The sequence below is a fragment of the Chlorocebus sabaeus genome, chromosome 20 (genome assembly GCF_047675955.1).
Source record: "Chlorocebus sabaeus isolate Y175 chromosome 20, mChlSab1.0.hap1, whole genome shotgun sequence".
Classification (NCBI taxonomy): Eukaryota; Metazoa; Chordata; class Mammalia; order Primates; family Cercopithecidae; genus Chlorocebus; species Chlorocebus sabaeus.
In genome coordinates, this window is record NC_132923.1 from 110,312,114 (window position 1) to 110,325,638 (window position 13,525).

Below are 13,525 nucleotides of genomic sequence, written 5' to 3' on the forward strand. Positions count from 1 at the left end.
TTGTTCACCAATGTATTTCCAGTGTTAGAACAGGGCCTTGCACACTATGTGTCTTCAATAAAGATATGGTCAATAAATCAATTTCTTTAATCCTATACCTCTGTTTTATGGATGAGGGAGTTAAGGATCACAAAGGGGAAGTGACTGGCAAGAAGTCACATAGCTAGTGGTAGTGATGGGACTTGAATTCGGGTCTCCAGCCTCCCAGGCCGGTTCTCCCACTCCACACTATTTTAATCTTTCACAGATTTACCTCTTTCCCTCTCTTCCTTTTTTCCCATATGACTAATAGTCTTTACGGGCTATGCTAAGATGGGCACACCAAGTCTTAACAGCTCTAACCTACTCTTTTCCTCCATCAAAGTCCTATCTTACCATTTGATTTGTTCAACAGTACAGGAATGCCTACTATGTGATGGGATGATGATGCAACACTGAGCAAGACAGAAACAATCCTTGCCTTGGTGGAGATGATATCTACTTCATAGGATTTATAGTGCTTGGCATACAATGCTCATAAAGAACAGCTGTTATAACTCACTACAAAAAAGTGATTTTCCCACTGAAGGTGTAGAGAAGGAAGTTACGTGGTTCTCACAGAACACTCACTTTCCTGGAGCAACTGACAATTCATTTCTCTCTGTAGCTGCCTTGCCTTGCTCCTGCCTCCACTTCTGGAGGTGGCCTTGGCCCTAGACTGGGCAGAGGACCGGCCCAGTGTACCTACTCTCAGCAGTTTAGTTTCTAGACGCTACACTTTCCATGGCCCCAGTCCTATGGAATTGGAGTAGCTGATCCTAATCTGGGATGCTGGCTCTGATGTCATGCCATTGTGGGGCCAAAGTGACCATACTGGCCTCTGATGAAAAGCGGCTGTGCTTTACCAGAACTTTATGCTACTTCTTTTTGCTGTGGATAAAAAGGCATTCATTGGCAGTTTCCAAGGATGCTGGGTGACATTTACATCCATCCTGACACTTGAGGTGACACCAGTCAGGTCTCATTTACCAAAAGCATCCTTTTTGGCCACTGCCTGATCACTTGAAGATGCCCATCCACCCAAGGACAAAGACTCTGCCTTGCCTGCAACTGCAGGAGCCAAACACTCATCATTTAAAGCCCATGGTCACTAGATATTTTTCACGCTTCCTTCAGTGTTTGCCTTTCAATAGTTAGAAAACCTTGACCCCACTGAGAGGCCTAGTGGGAAGGCCTTAGCCACTTGGGGGTGGCAGTGGCTATAAGGCAAAAGAGCCAATGAGGTTTAGAGTATTGTTTAGGCTGGACTTGGCTGCTTTCCAGCTATGAAAGAAGGTTAAGGTCATTTGGGGGGTGGGGAGGGAGGAGCCTGGGAAAAGAACTACTGGCCACACCCCTGGGTTCTCTGCTGGCTAGGTTCTATTTACTTCTCAAAAGCAAATTACTCACAGCTCACTGGCCAGCAGTTCTCTTGGCCATGGTAACTCCAGTCAGAAACTGGAACCAGGCTAGGCTCTCCCTGCATTGCAGGAGAGCAGATGAAAGGAACCCAGGAAACCGAACTCCTAGGCAATGCTCCACACACAGTCCAGATATGCACTTTCTAGACTAGCAAACGGAGCTCGAGACCCAGAACAAAAATAGCCATTAGCAATATTGCTTACCAAAATTGTAGATATGAAAAACTTCCCATTTAACTTTTTCTAGAAGAGTCCTAGGAAGGCATCTTGGTTGACAAAGGTTTTCCTCTCTCAATTGAGAAATACTAATTATTCAAATCCTGTTCCTGACCCAAATATTAACAGCCACACTTAGTCTGATGAACACTTAATTGAAATTCTTAGGACAATTTTACCTTGTGTTAAAGACAACAAAAACAAATCTTGCTTGCTGAGCTCCACAGCTAGATCCCTTACTCCTGGTTGGGTTCTCATCCAGAAAGAATGGACATCCAGAAAGACAGGACATTTTAGCTTTGGCATGTTCAAAGTAAACTTCCAAGCAGGGATGACAAGAAAGAAGGTAGTGTGGCATATTAAGAAAAGCATGATCCTTGGAGTCAGGTGGAACTTGCTTGGTGTATGAACTTAGTCTTTCACTTTTCTTAGCCTCTTTCTTCAGCTGTAAAATGGGAGCCACATACTGACTTCACAGGCACAGGATTGTTGTAGGACTGTGATGTGTTATGTCCAGAATATAAGTAGGTACACAATAGAAAACTGTTGTTTCTTGTTTCAGATTTCACTTCTAAGTGTCCACAGTAATAGCATTTTTTCTCTTACTGCTTCTGATTTCTCCTGAGGAACTTGAGGCTTCTCAGTTTCCCTAAGGGGGTGAACAGAGAAACTATACATTGTGACATTAGCCTCATAAAAGCAACTGCATCTAGCCAACATTGACAGTATCATTCAACTACTACTTAAGTAGATGCTATGTGCCAGGCTGTATGTTAGCACAGGGATGCACCAGAGAACAAAATAACCCTCCCACCACCCTCAATTTACATTTCAGTGGAAGGTGACAGGTAAGTATAACATATAATAGGCCAGATGGTAACAAGTGCCACAGGAAAAATTAGGCAGACAAGGGAAATGTAGTGGGGGGGCAGAGATTGCTATTCTAAGTAAGGTGACCAGGAAAAGTCTTACTTATGTATTTGGACAAAGACTTGAAGCAGCTGAGGACTTGAGCCATGCAGTTATTTGGTGAGAGTAGAAAGTACAAAGACTCCAAGGTGGAAACATCTCTGTACAGTGGGTGAGCAACGGGCAAGACGGATGGTGCAGGAAAGGTAGAGGTAAGCTAGATAACTCAGGGCCTTGTAGGCCACTTTGAGTCTGGATTTTTACTTACTCAGAGCCAGAAGCACTGAAGGCATTTTATCTGACTTACCTTTTATAGGGGTCCTTTTGGTTGTTCTGTTGAGAATAGGTTCAACCAGGCAAAGCAGAAGCAGGGAGGCCAATTTGGAGGTATTTCAAGAATCCAAGATATAACAGTGTCTTGAACTACAGTAGTAGTGCGGGATTGAGGATTACTTTATGAAGAGTGCTAACAGATTGGATGTGGAAGTGAAAGAAGTCAAGGATTTTTTTGGCAAGTGATAGAATGGAGTTGCCATTTACTGAAAGGAAAACACAAAAAACCAAAACTATGGTAGAAGCAGGTTTCTAGTGGGGGAAGACAGGACATTTTAGCTTTGGCATGTTCAAAGTAAACTTCCAAGCAGGGATGACAAGAAGATGGCTGAATGCTCTAGTCTGGAGTCAGGGAAAAGAGCCAGTCCAGAGATATTATAAGTGATTAAGTTGGAGGTTGCCTCCAGATAAATGGTTGTCTTATTTTGGACAGATGCCACTATTTAGGGGAGATCTCACACTAAGGGAGGTTTGCAAAAACAGGACTACCTCCTACCCCCCGACAAAGGTCAAGTTTTAGTTTGAAAATAAAAAGCTTCACAAAAGTCTTACCAAGATTTAATGTACATTTATTCTTAACACGTGGAACATATAGTATAAAGATTTCATACTGAATAAATGATATTCATTAAGCCAAAAAAGGAAAAAAAGGAGGAATTTACATCAAGTTTTAGCTACATTGTTGAAATACAAATATGCAGATTTTATCACTGAAAAAATCTCAATTGTGTTTCTTCATCAGAACTTCAACTGAACCTAGAACTTTTTCACACCTCGATTAGAAAGAAAACAAAACAAAACAAAAACCCAGAAAAAAATAAACTATAAGTTGATTGGCTGCTGAGACAGCAAGGACTTTTTACAGAGACCTGTACAGCATCGCCACCAAGAGGGGCGATGTCTGGCAAGAGATTAAATAGCTGTGTCTCGCTTTGTGCAGGTCACCAACTTGTTAACTCGTCATACTATAAAGGGGTAGCTGGGATGAGGACCAAACTGTGGGGATCCAAGGGTATGTGCAATGTACAACGTCATATATATACACACGTGGCAGCGCAGCCGCTGCAGCTAAAGGTTAAAACCAGTTCTAAGAGGTGATCTCAGGGTTATTCATACAATCAAGGAGGAGAGAAAGAGGTCAGGGTGTTGTAGGTTCACACATGATACTTTGGGGGAAAAGCCTTTTTTTTTTCTCCTCAACGTTTAACTAAAAACATTTTTAAAAACTACAGCTTGCTGCTGACCCAGCGTTTTCTCTTGTTTCCATGTGAGACATTATTATTACAGTATGTTTACAGTATCAGGTGTACAGTACAGTACATGAAAGGGTCTACACTCTACTGCACAGGCCTCTCCAGTGAACAGGGTCTGTTCACAACTGCGAACTTCTTGGCTCCTGCAAGATTGTGAATGTACAACAATAAACCACACACAGTTCAGCAGTCACCTTTTTTGTCCTTCAGAATTTTTTTTTTTGTATTTTTTTCCTTTTTTTTTTTTTTTTACCATTAAAAACAGTTATGAAATGTGGCGTCCCGTTGATGCAAGGACTGGGAAAGCCATTTTTATTTTATTTTTTTTTCCCCAAACTCACTGTAAACAACAGTAACTTTGGTTAAAATAAAAAAAGTCTTCTATGTAGGCAGAGCTTTGTCTTTTCAAAGAGGGTGGGGTGGGGTCCTGAGGGGAGTAAGGTGAGGACAAGGAACAGAAAGGCGTGAGGTGGTGGACGGGGGGAGGTGGAAGGAGGAAAGAGAAACAGGAGAGACTTTTTCCCAAGGGAGAAGCTGGACAGCACAGGGTAAACTGGATTCTGAGGTGGTTTTGCATAAATAAAGGGCAACAGTCAGTTTCTAAGTTCTCCACACACGCACACACACACAGGGGGGGAGGTGTCCCACGGCTGTCATGACTGGCCAATCAAAAACAGTACATCACAAATGACTTGTGAAACCAATGAGTTCATCAACGGTGATACCGAGATGTCCAACAGCCGTGATTCGTACAGAGTAAACTCTGAGTGGTTCTCGTCCACCTTGGCCAGGGCAAGCAGCGCGCGGGCAGCCCGCCGCATCATGTCCACACTAGTTGGCTCAAAGGGTGGGTTCTGCATGTGGAGGAGGCTGGCCTGGCTCTGCTGGAACTGCGTGGCGGCAAGGCTGTCCTCTAGGAAGCCCAGGAGGTTGCCGATACTGCCCTTCTGCACTGCAATGGCACGAGCTGCCAGGCTGTCCCCCTGAGCCAGGTTGGCCAGCAGTACCACAGCCATTTCCCGGCACACCGGGTTCTTTCGGTCACTGAGGAAGCGCACCATAGTGCTATACAACTTCTCCAGGCGACTGAAGGGGGGTGTGGCCAGAATCAGGTCCACATTGTTGTCCTGGATGCTGAGTTTGCTGAGGGTTTCCAAGACCAGTCTCTGCGGGGAAAGGACGGCATTGGGGCCCAGGGTGGAAAAGGGGTCCTGGGCTTCAGCTGAAGGGCAAACTGCCCAGTGTAGGAGTCCGTCCAGGACAGGCAGGCAAATGCTCTCGGGGTATGGGGATAGGTCCAACTGCCCCGAGATGTTGGCGAGTGTAACCAAGGTGTTTTCCCGGAGCATCTCCAAGCAGTCCCACCACCACTCCACTTTGTTGCAGCTCACCCCTTGGTCCTGTTCCTCCTCCTTCTCATAAGTTAGTGGTGCCTGCTTCCGTTCTGGGTGCTTGTGGTGCAGCAGGATCAGCTTGCCCAGGATGAGCAGCAGCCCTGGGTGTTTGGACATCTCAAAGTCATTGCCTGGCACAAATGACAGGCTTCGAATGGTATTGGAGACACAGACACAGCGCTTGGCAAGAGAATCCTGCCAGTCCAGAAGGGTACACAGTGGGGTCTCATCCTTACTGTGGGGTTCGTCCTCTAGGATCTTGATGTTCCGGTGACTCTGTGCTGGGCTAATGCCAAATGGAAACTTGCTGCTCTCCTTGATGGCCTCTGAACTCTTAGCTCCATCCTCGGTCAAGGTGCTAGACCGAGTAGACAACATGTCATCCATAGTGGCTGTGATCCGTTTTTCTGGAGGTCCATCAGGTGGGGGTCCCTCCTGGTCTGTTGTCCCTGGCGTACCCTCTGCTGCTGTCACATGCTTCCGGGGGGCTGGTGGGCAGGGTGCATGAGGCCGGGAAGGCAGCAGCTCTGTCTTGCTTTCGAAGTGGGTCTGGATATGCTCAGTGGTGTCCCCCCCACCAATCCGCCAGTGCAGCAGGCCACTGTCAAACTCCTGCACACGCCCAAGCTTATCTGAGCAGTCCACCACAAATGGGTCATTCTTCTGTACGATCTTTACTGGAAGCTTGTCAAACTTACTGATCAGCTTCTCACTATTCTCTGAAGCTGGCTTGTCCTTGCCTGAAAAGGCTATCTCCTCATCATTTTCAACTACTTCCTCTTCTTCTTCCTCTTCTAGTTTAGGACCTAGAAGTTCTTCTTCTTCTTCCCCACCCTCCATGGGAGCTGGACTAGACACCTTGCTGAACCTCCCAGGATCCAGTAGTGTTCTCTGTCCTGGGTCACCCACCTCATACTCCTTTAAAATGCCAAAGATCTCAATCAGGCATCGTCGGAAATATTCTACAAGGAGCTCTAGCAACCCTGGGAGCTAAAAAGAGAAAGAACAGGAAATAAATTAAGGGATAAAAGTGGTCAAAGAACAGAATCCTTGACTTGAGAGACCTCCCCAAGTCTTCTGTATCAGCTGGGAGAGGCAGAGTTGCTCCTTTCCCAAAGGTTCTCCACAGAGCATTGTTCATCTTAATCTCTTCTATGCCCAAGACAAAGTTCTTTCTTCTGCCCAACCTACCTTCACATAAGTCTATCTCCAGGAACACTAGCCAACAGCTTTGCACCTCACCCACCAGGGCCAGTCATCTCTTAGCCTTCTCTTTTCCCAATCAATCTTCTGCTGTTCTTCACCAGGCCAGTTTTCAACCTGGTGGTCACTGCCATTATCTCTTTTAGGACATTCTCTCCATCTCACTGCCAAGTGGAACCCAAGCTTAGACATGGTGACTCAAGCTAAGAGAAGAGAATGCAATGTGGGCAGATGTTCATGGCTCTCTTCTCCAAGCTCCCCAAGTGGGACTCTCCAGTTCCCCATGGGGGCTGGAACTCCATGGATCTTGCAGCATAAGGAGTGGGATGAAGCTTCAGCTCTCCAAACACTGGTCCAAACTGGTGCTACAGAGACCCAAATTCCACCTTGGATAATATATAGGCCATTTATTTACCTCTAGAAGAAAACACTCCTCTCCAGTCACAATCTTTGGCTGAACAGTAGAGCAGATGGGAAAAAAATAAGGGCTTTCAAATTAGATCTAGGGGCTGGAAGCAGTGGCTCACACCTGTAATCCCAACACTTTTTTTTTTTTTTTTTTTGAGACAAAGTCACACTGTCATCCAGGCCGGAGTGTAGTGGTGTGATCTCAGCTGGCTGCAGCCTCCGCCTCCTGGGTTCAAGTGATTCTTCTCCTGCCTTAGCCTCCCGAGTAGCTGGGATTACAGGCGCCTGCCACCACATCGGGATAGAGTGTGTGTGTGTGTGTGTGTGTGTGTGTGTGTGTGTATTTTTTTTTTTTTTTTTTGGAGACAGAGTCCCGCTCTGTTGGCCAGGCTGGAGTGCAGTGGTGCAACCTCAGCTCACTGCAACCTCTGCCTCCTGGGTTCAAAGTGATTCTCCTGCCTCTGCCTCCCAAGTAGCTGGGATTACAGGTGTGTCACCAGGCCCAGCTAATTTTTATATTTTGGTAGATACGGGGTTTTACCATATTGGCCAGGCTGGTCTTGAACTCCTAACCTCAAGTTATCCACCCACCTTGGCTTCCCTCCCAAAGTGTGAGGATTACTGGAGTGAGCCACCGCGCCCAGCCTAATTTCTATAGTTTTAGTAGAGACGGGGTTTCACTATGTTGGCCAAGCTGGTCTCAAATTCCTGACCTCAAGCGATCCTCCTGCCTCGGCCTCCTGAAGTGCTACGATTACAGGCGTGAGCCACTGCGCCCAGCCGGTAATCCCAACACTTTGGAAGGTTGAAGTGGGAGAATCACTTGAGCCTAGGAGTTTGAGACCAGCCTGGGCAACACAGTGAGACCATGCCTCTACAAAAAATAAGGAAGTTAGCTGGGGCCTGGAGCAGTGGCTCACACCTGTACTTTGAGAGGCTGAGGCAGGTGAATCACTTGAGCCCAGGAGTTTGAGATCAGCCTGGGCAACATGGTGAAGCCCCATCTCTCAAAATAATAATAATAATAATAATAATGATTAGCTGAGCATGAGCATGTTGGCGTGCACCTGTAGTCCTAGCTACTTGGGAAGCTGAGGTGGGAGGATCACCTGAGCCTGGAAGGCCGAGACTGCAGTGAGCTGTGATTGCACCACTGCACTCTAGCTTGGGTAATGGAGACCCTGTCTCAAAATAAATAAATAGCTGGACATGGTGGCATTTGCCTGTAGTCCCAGCTACTCAGGAGGCTGAGGGAAGAGGATCGCTTGAGCCCAGAAGTTTGAGGCTGCAGTGAGCCATGAGGGCACTACTACACTCCAGCCTAGGTGCCAGAGTCTCTTTAAAAAAAAAAAAAAAAAAAAAAATTCTGGCTTTTCCAGGAAGTAGCTGTATAAAATAAAAATTCCTAAACTTTACAGGGTTATTCTGAGGTGTAAATGGGAGATGTCAAATACCTGGCATATGAAAATTGCTCTATCAAAATTTTTCCTTTCTCATGGTAGGCAATAATACGCAATGGAAATAAAATCAGGCTTAGGAACCAGATAGATTCTACTGACAGCTATGTGAACCTCAACAAGGGTAAGACTCTGAGCCTATTTACTCATCCCTAAATGACCATATCTCCTGTCTCTGAGGGCTGTTGCTAGGATGACATGAAACAGAATATTAAGGACCTGGCACAAAATAAGAGCACAATAAATGGTAACTATTAATAAGTCAGCTCCTTGATATACAGGTTGGTAGGTATTAAAGATGATCAAAAGAAAAAGAGTAGGATGATGCAGCACAAACTCTTTGCAGCACCTCTACTAGTGTGCACATCCTATGGAGGGTGGGTCTGAACAATCAGCTTTGTAAGAATATTGTTAAACAACCAAATCCCCCATCCACTCTACATCTAATGACACTGGGATCAACAAAGGCCCCTACTGTTCAGAGAAGAAAGGGAAAAATGGAAACAATGTACACTGCTCACTGATAAAAAGACCACAGATTCAGGCCAGGCCTGGTGGCTCACGCCTGTAATCCTAGCACTTTGGGGAGGATCACTTGAACTCAGGAGTTCATGAACCTGGGCAACATAGTGAAACCTTGTCTCTATTTTAAAAAAAAAACAAAAAACACAAGATTCTTCTAGAAAATGTGGTGTCCCCACTGGCATCAATAGAATCTGCATTCTTACTAATACCCCAAAGTGTCTCCCAAATTCCTTTTGAAGTCAATCCTGTGTTAAGGTATCATGTAAACAAATTATTATTGCTCTCAAGATCCTGGGCCCGTGCCCAGAGGCAAAGGAAGCAAAGTACTGGCATGGAAGATATCTACAAGAGTGAAAGAGAAAGACCATGGTGGCTAAAGATGAGACATTCCCATTGTCTACACTAAGAAGATCCCAAACCATCTCAATCTTCCCCAGGCACTGATACTCACCTGACTGAGATTGAAGGTCATGATGCTGTTGTCATCATATAGCAGGATGTTGATGGTATCTAATGCCCATGTGCTCTCTGCCAGGAGACCAGACTTGAGGGACATCATTACCCGCCATGCCTCCGGGGTTCCTGAAATAAACCTCCATGTCGTCCATCCACCAAGCCCGGGTTGGCTGGAGGCACCCCCAGGGTTGCCCCATCAGTGAGGCTACTCTGAAGATAACACAATGTAGAAGGCAGTTCCTGTCTGGGAGATGACACACACCAGCCCCTCATGGCTTCTAAGCTGTCTGGGACATCACTGCATGGCAATGTTTTGAAGGAAAACTTTTAGTTAGCTTATTTCTTCCTTTTCCAAAGTTCTTTGGTTCTATTTTAGTCAATACTGGACCAGATTCAACCTCATCCAGAATATTAAGGTAGAGGGAACAATGGACAAGACGCAAAGGGGCAGATTAGGCAACCGAATAAGGGAGATCTCCTTACCAATGTCTTTCATTGTGAGCCGCCTCCTCTGCTTCAACACAGGCTGTGTGGCTTCAACAGAGCCAGGTGGGAAGGTGATATCCCGCCGAATCATGGGGGGCTGCACAGGGGCAGGTGCTATGTGTGAGGCAGGTACTGGGGGACCTGCCTTCTGCATTTTCATCCCAGAGTGCAGGAATGGAGACTTGCTAGGAGAGGTGCGGTTCTCCATTGGCCGGGGCAGGGGAGCAGGGCTGGATACCTGAGGAATGTGATTCTGCATGCTTGGCGGGGGCTGGTAGTTAGATGGAGGGGGCCTTGTCATGGGGGGCACAGGGGCAGAGGGACCATATGGGGGCTGGCGTGTGCCATGGGAAGGCCATGGGCCTTCGTGGTTGGCCCTCTGATCTGTGTGCAGCATTTCATCTGTTCGGTTCACGCCATGATAGGCGGGGCCCTGGGGAGCAGAGCCCGTGCTCTGCCTGTTGGCATAATTATAGGTCATGTCATTACGCCCCTGCCACATGGTGCCTTGCTGAGCAACCTCAGCTGATGCCTGTATGGGGCCGCCCATCATTTGCGGTGGCATGTTTTGCTGGGCATTGGTGCCAGGGGGTGCAGAGACACGGTCTCGGCCAAACTGGAATGGAAATTGGTTCTGGGGGCCGCCTGCTGGTCGGCGCTCAGTAGCAGCGGTGGCAGTGGCAGGATAGGCATTGCCATATTGGTTGTATACATCTTGCTGAGGGGAAGGCTGGGCAGCTTGTTGCTGGCTGGCAGGCTGGGGCTGGGCTGGGGGCAACTGCTGCTGCTGAGGCTGCCCCTGCCCAGTGCTGTATGGCACGCTGTACATCTCCCCTTCATGCCGCTTGGCAGGAGGGCCATATGTGCCATCCATTGGCCGCTTGTAATTCTAAGGCAGAGACAAGCAGAGGGGAAGTTAATACTCTGCACTCAGGGACATAAAGCCCACAGATGCCGAGATGGCTACAACCAGATGCCTGGTGGCCATAGACTCCAAGGAAACATGGGAATCACCTTAACAAATTATCTTTTGAAGTTGTTTCCAAAAGCAACCACCACTCTTTCTTCCCCTCCCTTGCTCTAAGTAGAAAAATATACAAAACCTAACGATCAAAATAAGGTCTATTTCTAGCCCCTTCCAACTCCAAATAGAGAAGAGATTGAGGACTTGGCTCTTCAAGCAGGACTGGCCAGTCAGGTAAGAGAAGAATGCCAAAATATCTAAAGTGAGCTTCTTAGACTTCAACACGTTAGTTTACTAACTAGCTTTCAAGACGAACCTCCATGCCGGTCCATTCCCAGCTACCCTCCTCACCTGCTGCTGCTGTTGATACATTGTGGTCTGCTGGCTGGGGAAGGGGCTGCCAGAAGGGGTACCTTGGGTGGAGAACTGATTGCCATAGGAATCATGTCTACAGGAGGCAAAGAAACAGGATCAGGGTGGGCAGTGGCAAAGCCTGAGTCACAGCAGCACCAAGACCAGGCTTTACTCACCGTTGCTGCTGCTGCTGCTGCTGCGGGGGGTAGCGGCTAGGAGAATACATCCCCGAGTCTGGGTTGGAAGGCATGAGATTAGGCTGTGGGGCCCCAGTGCTCATGTTTCCCTCAGGCCCTATTCCAGGCTCCGTCCTAAACAAAATTGAAGAGACAGATTGAGCCCACTATAGCTTCAGGGTGCTGGCGGGTAGACAGGAGCTGGGGTCATGCTTACCTCACTCTGTCATAAGGACCTCCATAGGGATAGTGCTGTCGTGGTCCCATCGCCACATTTCCTAGCCCAGGGCCAGCAGCACGACTGTAGGGGTCACCCATCCCGCCGTTGGGGCCCTGCCCTGAGGACATGAAGGGATCACTCCCTGGAGCTGAGTGTAGAAAGGCAAGCAGTGAACAAACTGGTAAGTTGGCAAAGCTGGTAATACATATTTGTCTGCTCCAAAGACCCAGGCCCTCTTCAAGTTTGATCTCATTGTTTTCCAGACAAGTTCAAAACAGAGATCTAAAGAGGCCCCAACCAGCAAAAGGCATGTACTTATTAAGGGATGACAAGGTGAGGTCAAGGAGGAGACAAGAAAGGAGGTAGGGATGAAGAGGGGTAGTTAGGGCAGGAAATGCATTATCTCAGAAGATGGCTCCACAAGAACCCTGAGCCACTCTCAAGATTTCCCCCCATTTCACTGGTCCCATCTTTACGAGCACAAGCTCAAATAGCAATCAGATCAGTCACCTTTCCTCATGCTGCCATAAGGATCCTTATTTGGCTCATAGGACATGCGCCCCATCATGTCAGAGGTATTCATACTGGGCTGATACCCAGGGTTTGGAGTCATGGAATTCCGCTTCTGGAATGTGGAGTCACTTCCATCATTAAAGGCATCCTGGATCCCAACCGAATTGCTCCTGCTCCGGAGTGAGGAAAACCAATTAGACCACAAATAGACCAATTTCTCCAATATAACACAGGACACGCAGTAGTCACTGGCTGGGAAGGCAGAGGTAAGGACCACCCTTTGGCTGCAAAGGAGTTCCCATGCACTTATCTCCAGCCATCTTCCCAACCATCTGCCCCTGCTCTTGGCCATACCTCATGCCTGGCAATGGGGGGATCTGACTGTGTGGTGTGGATGCTGGAGTTGGTGGCTTTAAGTCTCCTCCTTCTGCCATGGAACTGCTGGTTGACTGAGGAGTCTGGGGCCCCTGCATAGATCCTGATCCCGCTGTGGACAGAGATACAATTTGAGCAGTTTTCTTGGCATGAAAGTGTTTAACTCTCACACAAACACACGAATGACCCAGAATCTCTTTGGGAAAGTTCTTCCTAAGGCCTTTAAAGCCTGATCACCCTTCTTAGCAGAGGATCTACAAGGCCAGGTCATAAAGACAGGAATTTGAGGGTTTTGTGGCTCTTTGTTTTTGTTTTACATGTAGAAAAGAGGAGTGATGTGGCCATGACATCACCATGCTGGTCATTCCTTGAGTCACTGCCAGCTTCCCTGGCTATTACTTTTCACTCCTCCAAAGGACCTTGTCTAACCTATTAAACCCTGTAATGCTGGTGCATGAGCTCCAGTCAGAGCCTCCCAAATCCTGGGTATGGAGGGGCTTCCAAATCTGGGATGTATTTTAGGAGTCTAGGAGCTCCTGTTCTGAAGCATCCAGCTTGGTGTCATCTCTCAAGTTCAAATGTTCTTCTAAGCTGATGAGTACAAAACTACTAGTAATTAATGTTTCCAATAGTTACCATTCCTGGCAGTAGATATCCCACTGCTGAGGCCTCCCCAGCTGATGAGTCATCTCAGGCACTCATTACACCCTCAGAGGTCAACACCAGGGCACATGTGTTTACACCCACCTTCCAGGCACCCTGGTCTTCTTCCCTCTCTAGGCTCGCCCTAGGCCTCAGCCTCCTTTCAGAAAGGAGGGTGGGCAGAGGCACTCCCATCAGGGAG

General features: G+C 47.4%; 1 protein-coding gene across 2 annotated transcripts in view; it reads right to left on the bottom strand.

Moving 5' to 3' along the window:
* Positions 1 to 3,445: 3,445 nt before the first annotated feature.
* The window catches only part of ARID1A (AT-rich interaction domain 1A), an 85,125-nt gene continuing 75,045 nt past the window's right edge, over positions 3,446 to 13,525 (bottom strand). The window contains exons 13-20 of one of the 2 annotated variants that reach the window (XM_007979881.3): positions 12,661 to 12,793; positions 12,304 to 12,479; positions 11,791 to 11,941; positions 11,574 to 11,708; positions 11,395 to 11,491; positions 10,077 to 10,968; positions 9,589 to 9,719; positions 3,446 to 6,534 (exon numbers count right to left, since the gene is read on the bottom strand). In XM_007979881.3, coding sequence (XP_007978072.3) covers positions 4,804 to 6,534; positions 9,589 to 9,719; positions 10,077 to 10,968; positions 11,395 to 11,491; positions 11,574 to 11,708; positions 11,791 to 11,941; positions 12,304 to 12,479; positions 12,661 to 12,793 — 3,446 coding nt within the window. In that variant the 3' untranslated portion in view covers positions 3,446 to 4,803. The remainder of the gene's footprint in view (positions 6,535 to 9,588; positions 9,720 to 10,076; positions 10,969 to 11,394; positions 11,492 to 11,573; positions 11,709 to 11,790; positions 11,942 to 12,303; positions 12,480 to 12,660; positions 12,794 to 13,525) is intronic. The other variant, XM_073007642.1, reaches the window with a different exon arrangement.